Source organism: Aureococcus anophagefferens (genome assembly GCF_000186865.1).
Source record: "Aureococcus anophagefferens unplaced genomic scaffold AURANscaffold_19, whole genome shotgun sequence".
In the NCBI taxonomy this organism is placed as follows: Eukaryota; class Pelagophyceae; order Pelagomonadales; family Pelagomonadaceae; genus Aureococcus; species Aureococcus anophagefferens.
Window position 1 is genome coordinate 16,453 of NW_008705579.1, and position 7,940 is coordinate 24,392.

The 7,940-nt window shown below is 67.6% G+C and overlaps 2 protein-coding genes across 2 annotated transcripts in view; both read left to right on the plus strand.

Annotated features, from left to right (window-relative positions):
• The window catches only part of AURANDRAFT_72101 (hypothetical protein), a gene marked incomplete at both ends in the record, with an annotated part of 8,583 nt that extends 7,418 nt beyond the window's left edge, over positions 1-1,165 (plus strand). The window contains one exon of the mRNA XM_009041101.1: positions 91-1,165. Coding sequence (XP_009039349.1) covers positions 91-1,158 — 1,068 coding nt within the window. The remainder of the gene's footprint in view (positions 1-90) is intronic.
• A 1,747-nt stretch (positions 1,166-2,912) lies between these two features.
• Positions 2,913-4,762, plus strand: AURANDRAFT_66007 (hypothetical protein; the record flags this gene model as incomplete). The annotated part of the gene is made up of 2 exons (XM_009041102.1): positions 2,913-3,118; positions 3,139-4,762. 2 exons carry the CDS (start codon positions 2,913-2,915, stop codon positions 4,760-4,762), a joined length of 1,830 nt encoding a protein of 609 aa, XP_009039350.1.
• Between the last annotated feature and the right edge of the window lie 3,178 nt (positions 4,763-7,940).

Sequence of the window (7,940 nt, forward strand, 5' to 3'; positions counted from 1 at the left end):
CTCGCCGACGCCGCGATGCACGCGCTCCACGACGCGGGCACGCCCGCGCTGCTCCTGGCCCTGTCGGCCATCGTCGTGTCCTGGTACCAGATTCTCGAGGAGCGCGCCAAGGCGCGGGGACTCACGGGCCGCTGCCTCGCGGCGCTGCTCGCCGCGAACGGGTTCTACGCGCTCTGCGCCCTCGGCCTCTCGGCGGCGGCGGCGGCGGGGTCCGTCGCGAGCGACGACCGCGACGCCGTCGCGCGCGCGCACCTCGCCTTCTTCGCCGGCGCCTGCGTCTCGCAGGGGTGCGCCTACGTCCACCTCGGGCTGCGCCTCGGCCGGCGCCTCGACGCGCTGGGGCAGGCCGACGAGCGCGTCGCGCGGCTCAAGCGGCGCGTGCGGACGCTCCTGCGGACGACGGGGTCCGGCGCGGTCGCGCTGGGGGCGCTCGCGGCCGCGGGCGCCGCCGCGACGGACCTGGGCCCGCGCGCGGCCTTCTACCTCTTCCACGTGGCCATGCGCATCGCGGAGGTCGTCGTCGTCGGCGTCACCTGCCGCCAGAGCCTCCGGCCCCGCGACGACGCCGCCGCGCGCGAGTCCGACGACTTCTTCCCGCTGACCTGGGCGCGGCTCCTGCGCTTCTCCGACTACGTGCGCCACTCCGCGGACGACGGCAAGCACGCCTTCCGCCTCAGCGACCTCGTGCTGCCGCCCGAGCCCGCGGGGGGGTCCGACGGCGTCGAGCTCGGCGAGGTCGCGAATCCGCTGCCGGGACGGGGGGACCCCTTTGACGAGGGCGACGTCTACGGAGCGCGCGAGGAGCAGCCCGTCGTCATCGTCAACCCGACCGCGCCGCGCGCCGGGGGCGACGAGGGCCCGGCCCTCGGCGACGAGGGCGACGTCTACGGCGCGAAGGACGACGACGTCGTCGTCGTCGCCAATCCCGCGTCGCGGCACGCGGCGGACGCGGACGACGGCCCGGACCTCGGCGACGAGGGCGACGTCTATGGGGGCGACGAGAAGGAGGACGTCGTCGTCGTCGACAATCCCGCGGCGCGGCACTCCCGGGGCGGCGACGACGACGTCGACGTCGACCTCGGCGACGTCTACGACGACCCCGGGGACGCCGTCGCGGGCGCGTCGTCGCTCGCGCGCGAGTCCCACGCTAATGCTTAGCTATCGGAGCAGCAGGACGAGCAGGAGGCTGCCCAGCGCCGCGAATCGTCCGCGCGCGCGACTCGCGGCGGCGCCGTAGACGCCGTCGCACTTGAACTCGCACTCGCCGTTCCAGTACTTGTCCACGAAGAACGCGTACTGGCATTCCACGTAGTCATGGAAGCGAGCGACGCAGCCGGAGCAGCAAAAAAGCCTGTGAGCTGGCCGTGGCAGTCCTTCCAGAACGCGGCGGAAGTTTGGGCCGCGGCGCAGGCCGAGACCTGCCCCTTGTCGTTGTACTCGAGAGGCGACGCTTCGAACGCGGCCGCGGGCGCGTCGTCGTCGCCCGTGCAGTTGTAGGCCCGCATGCAGTCCGTCGTCAGTTGTTTGATCTCCTTGCAGACCGTGACGTCGGGATCTTCGCGCGGCGGGTATTTGAAGCTCTCGAAGCCCCGGTATTTCTTTTCTCCACGGGCGGTGCTGTTCTTCTTTGTACCGACGGGTTCGTCCACAGTCGAGACGTAGCTATAGGAGTACGAAGCCCTCGACGGGCCAAATGAATAGCAAGAGAAGTTGTGTGAACCACTCATTTCGTTCACAAGGTGAAGTCTTTAGTGCCGCTTGTTCACACGCCCTCTCCGCCACTCACGCCTCTACAACACCGTGAACGCGCCGCTCACGCCTATGCGCAGCGCTTCCGTGTCGGGATCGGCTGCCCTGCTGGCGCCTTTCCAGGGCTTCCAGCGCGTCGAAATGCCGTCGCATACCTTCCGCGCCCCACGGCAACTCCCGGGGCTGCCCCGCGGCCTTGCCGTGCGCGACGGCGGCGTGTTCCTGTCGTCGTCGTGGGCTGCCTCGCGCCGACATGGACGCCGCGGCCGACGACAGCGACGAATTCGTCGTGTGCCTGTCGCCGCCGCCGTTGATGCGGCTCGGGACGTCGTCCCGAGGCCAGCCTCCAAGTCGCCGATGATCCGCGGGGCGTCTCGTGACGTCGTCGCCGCGCGCGCCGCAACCCCGCGGCCCCGAGCACAAGCCCTCGCAGACGAGCGGCGAGGAATTGATCCGCATCGGCGCGCCCATGTCGTCGAAGGCGTCCTCCGGGCCGCCGATGACGTGGTCCACGTCCGTGGCGCGCGGCGAGACATCGTTGCCGCGCGCGGCGGCGCGCGCGCGCACGGCGCGCGCGCGCGCGCCCATGTGTCGGCCGAAGATCCACGACTATGTGCGCTTCGAAATCTATTTCGCACGCAGAACAAGACGCCGCGCGTGTCCAAGAGGCTACAGCCTCGTCCGCGCGGCCTCGGTGCAATCCTCCCCGCGCGAAGCGCGGTAGAAATTTTGAGCAGCATCTTCGAAACTTCGTCGTAATCGCGTAGTTAGCTGTCCATGCGCCTCCGCGTGGCGGCCAGCTCCGACCCCGCGCGCAGCGCGCTAGAAAAATTGGAGCTCGTCGTCGCAGCTGCGCGCGCGCCGGCACTTGCAGTCGTGGCACACCGCTCAGGGACGGCATCGTGCACTCAAGTTCGGATCAAGCAAGCCTCCTACTTTCCCTTTCCTTTCTTTTTAAATCTTTTTAAAATTCCCTTCTCGTGCATCTGTTCCCGGCCCTCGACGAACGCCGGATGGAGGAGGAGAAGGCAGCCCCATCTCAGCACAGGTTCACCACCACTTCATCATCATCTTGTGCCGCGCCCGCGGTCATCATCTGTGGACGCCGTCATTGGCATTAGCAGTCGCACCGCACGACATCGGCAGCGCGTCGGCGGTCGACGATGGCCGACGCCGACGCACCGGAGGAGGAGCCGCCGAAGGTCGACGAGACGCTCCCGCTCCTCGAGGACATCCCGACGGCCGTGCAGGTCAAGCAGGGCGAGGTGCTGGACGGCGGCGGCTGGCGGCCCGTGCGGCGCGAGCTCGTCGGCTTCTACATGCAGCGCGTCTCCGCGCCGCGGAGAGAGAGAGAGAGAGAGAGCGATCGGTCACCTCGGCGGAGCGCAGGTACTTTGCGGTGGGCATCGTCTACGGGGGCCTGCCGAGCACGATCTACGGCTTCTTCCTCGGCTACCTCAACGTCGAGGGCTACGTCTACGCGACGGCGGCGACGATCGTGAGCCTGCCCTGGTCCTTCAAGTTCCTGTTCGGCGCGATCAACGACTGCGTGCCCCTGTTCGGCTACCGGCGGAAGCCGTACATGGTGCTCGGCTGGCTGCTGTGCTCGACGGCGCTGCTGCGGCTCGCGGCGATGCCGCTGCCGCGGCCCTACTGGTGCCCGAACGCGGCGGGCGACGGCTACGTGCGCACGGTGCACACGTCGTCGGGCGCGGAGAGCGCCGAGCCCTGCAACCCGGAAGCGGCGGAGATGGGCGGCAAGTACGCGTTCCTGATGATGGTCGCGTCGCTGGGCTACTGCATCGCCGACGTCGCCGCGGACGGGCTCACGGTGTCGCTGGCGCGCGCCGAGCCGCCGGAGAAGCGCGGGCAGACGCAGACGACGGTCTACCTCGTGCGGACGCTCGGGAACGTCGTCGCCGTCGCGATCGTCGGCATCTGCATGAACTCCTGGAAGTACAACGGCTCCTTCTCCTGGGGTCTATCGTACTCGAGCATCATGGGCCTGTTCGCCGTGCCGGCGGCGCTCATGGTGCCCGTGTCCTGGGCGCTCGTCAAGGAGCAGCGCGTCGTCTTCGTCGACGAGGTCGAGCTCAAGAAGGACGAGGAGGACGACCTGCCCGCGCTGCCGGACGGCGCGGCCTACGAGGCGAAGCGCACGTTCCGCCAGTACGCGGCGAACGTCTTCGAGCTCCTCCGGGGCCGCGCCATGCTCTTCGTGATCCTGTACCAGTTCCTCACGCCCATCGTCGGGGGCGTCTCGACGACGGCCGGCGGCGAGGTGAAGCAGTACTGGGCCCACGTGAAGACGTTCCAGAACGCGTGCTTCTCGCTCGTGGGGCTGGGGCTGTTCGCCGCGGGGCTGTACCTGGTGAAGACGCGCTTGCTGGACCAGAGCTGGCGCCACATGCTCCTGGTGACGACGGTGTTCCTGAACGTGGTGGACATGCCGTTCACGTTCTGCACGATCTTCGACGTCGTCCGGGACCAGTACTTTTACCTCGGCGAGACCGTGCTCGTGGAGATCCCAGCGGCGGCGAACTTCGTCGTGTCGACGTTCGTCATCGTCGAGATGGCCGAGGGCGGCGACGAGGGCATCGTCTACGGCCTGCTGACGACGACGGCGAATTTAGGGTCGCCCTTCGCCCAGGCCATCTCGAACCAGATCTTCGGGCTCTGGTCGCCGTCGCTCTCCGACTCGTCGAACTACATCGAGGACGCGCCGTCGTTCCGCAACTCGGTCGCGCTGTCGTTCGCGGTGTCCTACTTCTTCGCGTTCGCGTCGCTCGCGACGCTGCCGCTCCTGCCGAACCAGAAGGACGAGGCCCAGGAGCGCAAGCGCAAGTGGGAGAAGCGCGACGCCTACGCCTACGTGTCCATGGGCCTCGTGCTCGCGGGCCTCGTCTACTCCGTCACCGTGAACTTCCTCGCCATGTTCCCGTCGACGATGTGCCTCAAGATCGCCGGCGGCGAGGGCTGCGGCAACGACGACGACGACGACGACGGCCGGTAATGCTTAGATTCTAGGGCGGGAGGAGCTTCGCGGCCTCGTCGAGCTTCGCGGCCGCGTCCTTGATCTCGGGCAAGGCGCGGTCGTAGTAGCCCGCGGCGACGTCCGCGCCGGCGCCGCGCCCGAGCACCGCGAGCTTGACGAGGTCGCGCGCGTTGCGGTACGACTCGGCGTACTCGACGGCCGCGGCCATGAAGTCGTCCGGGTTCGACGCGCTCTTTTCGAGCTTCTGGAACGTGACGAACGAGATCGCCGTCGGCAGCCTCGCGGAGCCCTCGGGCAGGCCCGCGAGGACGCCGGACCGGAAGTTCCGCTCTTTTTCCAGGATCTCCTTCAGCTCGAGCTGCGACGCGCGGACCTTGGCCGCGTCCGGGTTGCCGGCGGCGAACGCTGGCAGCGCAACAAAGCTGCTGCTCGCACCGACGAGCGCGGCTCTGCGCGTCACGGGCGCCAGCGCTGCGGCCGTGGCAGCGTGAATCATAATCAGCGTCCGCAGCATGGTGACGAGGTGGCTGGCACGGTCGCTTCGGCACCCGCTTTCACTGGTTGCGAGTTGCAGTCGATACTCTGCCATGTTGACGCTCGGCGTGACATCACTTGGTTGACTCCAGACCGCCTCGCCCAGGTTTGGGCACGCGATGCAGCGGTTCCAGGACTTGGCGCGGCGCTCGGTCTGTGGACCATGTCGCGCCTCGGGCCCGGCTGCGAGTCGCTCGGGAAAGACCATCGGTCGAAGGCGAGCAACTTAGTTCGCGTCGGGGCAGCCCGTGGATGTCGAGAACGGCCGTTATCGGTGGGCGGCGACCGACGAGGGGCTCGCATTAGTGTTGAGGTCCGAGACCTGCGACCAACTCCGAGGAAACACCCCCTGGAATGTCGCTCCCGAGGGGGCTGTCCGGGCTTGGTCGCAGGTCTCGCCTCATGCATTGCGTGGTGAGCACCGTGTCGCCCGCGGCGCCGCGCGCCTCCCGGAGCCGGTGAGGTGATCTCGATCAAATCCACTCGAGCCGAAGAGCTGCCGCGAGGGCATCTGGTCGCCCCCATGACGAACGATCCCCGACGCTCTGTGACTCGAAGGGGACCGAAAATCGGGTCGGGGGAAGCTGCCGCGCCTCATTCCACCCCCTGGGGCTGCCCGTTTGCGTCGCCTCGCAATCGTCCGGATGTCGCGTCTTTTCATGTGCCTCACCCACATGTTTGCGGACCTCAAAGCCACTGGGATCGTTGCACGTCGCTGCATATTCGAGGAGCACGGGGCCCTCTAAGGTGGAAATTCCATCATCGGCCGCTGAAATACTCCTGCGGAGACACCGTCTCTAGCCCTCTAGAAGCTAGGATTTCTTCAAAGTTTGTCGTTGCTTGCAAAAGTTCAAGCGACGGGGTATCCACTGCAACTCGCAACCAGTGTTTTGGAAATCCAGAGGCCATTTGTTTGACGCTCACAAAAGCAAAGTTTACCCATGTTTTGATGGCTTCGGACGAAAGCACGCGGTCTCGGACGAAAGCACGCGGTCCGACGAACCTCGAAGAGACACGCGATGGGCATGTAATCAACAAAGGCAGCCCCCTAGCGCCGCGCGCCTACCACGGCGCCCATGGCCCCCGCGGCGACTCCCGAGGCGCGCAACAAGGGCTGCACGCTGCAAAAGAAGCGACGCGAAACGAATTGCAACTCGGCGAGAACGGGTGGTTTTAGGGGGTCCTGTGGGTCGTGATCGGGCCACGCGACCCGAATTTGGCTGCCTCGGACGCGGTGCAGCGTCGGAGATCGTTCATAGACACCCCGGGTGCCTTCCGTCGCGCGGGTTTGGCCGTGGAGGCCCAGGTTGTCGATAGAGAGTGCCCCGAGGTTGTGCGCCGCGGCCTCGCGCCGCGCCGTCCCGGGGCCGGAGGTCGCAAAAGTAAGGTAATAAAAGTTGCGGAACCCATTCCTGGTACCATGGGGCGGCCAAAAACGCTCGAATATTACGTTACTTCGACGGCGCGCCCCTTCCAGCCCACCGCCGCGAGCGCGGACGCAGTGTCGCGTAACTCGGCAAAGACGTCATGAAATAGGACCGCGTCTTCGACGACGCAGCCCGCAAGACGCGCGCGCAGGGCGCCGCCGGCTTGGCGCGGGCCGAGCGGCCCGCAGTGGGGCGGCACGGGGCTGCCGAGCGGAAGGAGTTCTCCATAAGACCGAGTTCCAAAAGCTCCTTGATATCAAGCGGCCGTGCTGGCGCCGGAGAGGGGATCTGATCTCCGGCCTCAAGTTCGTCGACGGCACCTGGACGTCCAAGGCCCGCGCCCTCTCCCACCGACTCGAAGACGACGCGCGCCGCCTCGCGGACCGCGCCGCCCTCGCCACCCTCACGACCAACCTCCGCTGCGACGGCTAGGGGGCGGCCTCCGGCCGCCACCTGGCTCGGCTCGCCAAGGTACCCCACGAACCCCCCTGGATAAGCGCCAAAGCACCGGAGAGGGGAGGGCGCTGCGCGGCATCAGCAGATTCTTGAGGCACTCGCCAGCACAGAGCACACGATGCGCGCCTCCCTCCTGGCCCTCCTCGCGCCGCTCATGGCGTCGGCGCTCGTCGCGCCGTCGGCGCGCACCGCGCCGCGGACCGTGGCGCGCATGCTGCCGCCGTTGCCCGGCGGCCCCATGTCGCCGGAGCAGATGAAGCAGGCCGCCGACGCCATGAAGAACCTGACGCCGGAGCAGATCGAGATGATGCTCGGCGAGGTGGAGAACATGGGTCCCGCCGAGAAGGCGCGACGACCGCGTCGCTCACTTTCGCGCGCGCGTCTCCGCGCGCGCGCGCGCGCGCGCGGCCGTCGAGGCGCGCCCGGCCGGCGATGAAGAAAGCGAGCTCCCTCTTCTGATTTTAAAAACCGTGAAGCCACTCGCGCATCCGGAATCACTATGTTGCAATACTTTTGAGCCGACGTCGTCGCGCGTGCCCGCACGCCCCCGTGTTTCCGAAACGCTCCGCCACGCGCGTTCCCCGGGCAGGAGCGCTTGAAGTCCATGGGCGTGAACCCCGACATGCTCAAGATGTCCATGAAGGTCATGAAGGCGAACCCGGGCGTCATCAAGATGGCCCAGGAGCAGATGTCGAAGATGTCGCCGGAGCAGATGCAGCAGGCGTCCGACATGGCCGCGAAGCAGATGGAGGGCATGTCGCCCGCGCAGATCGAGGCCA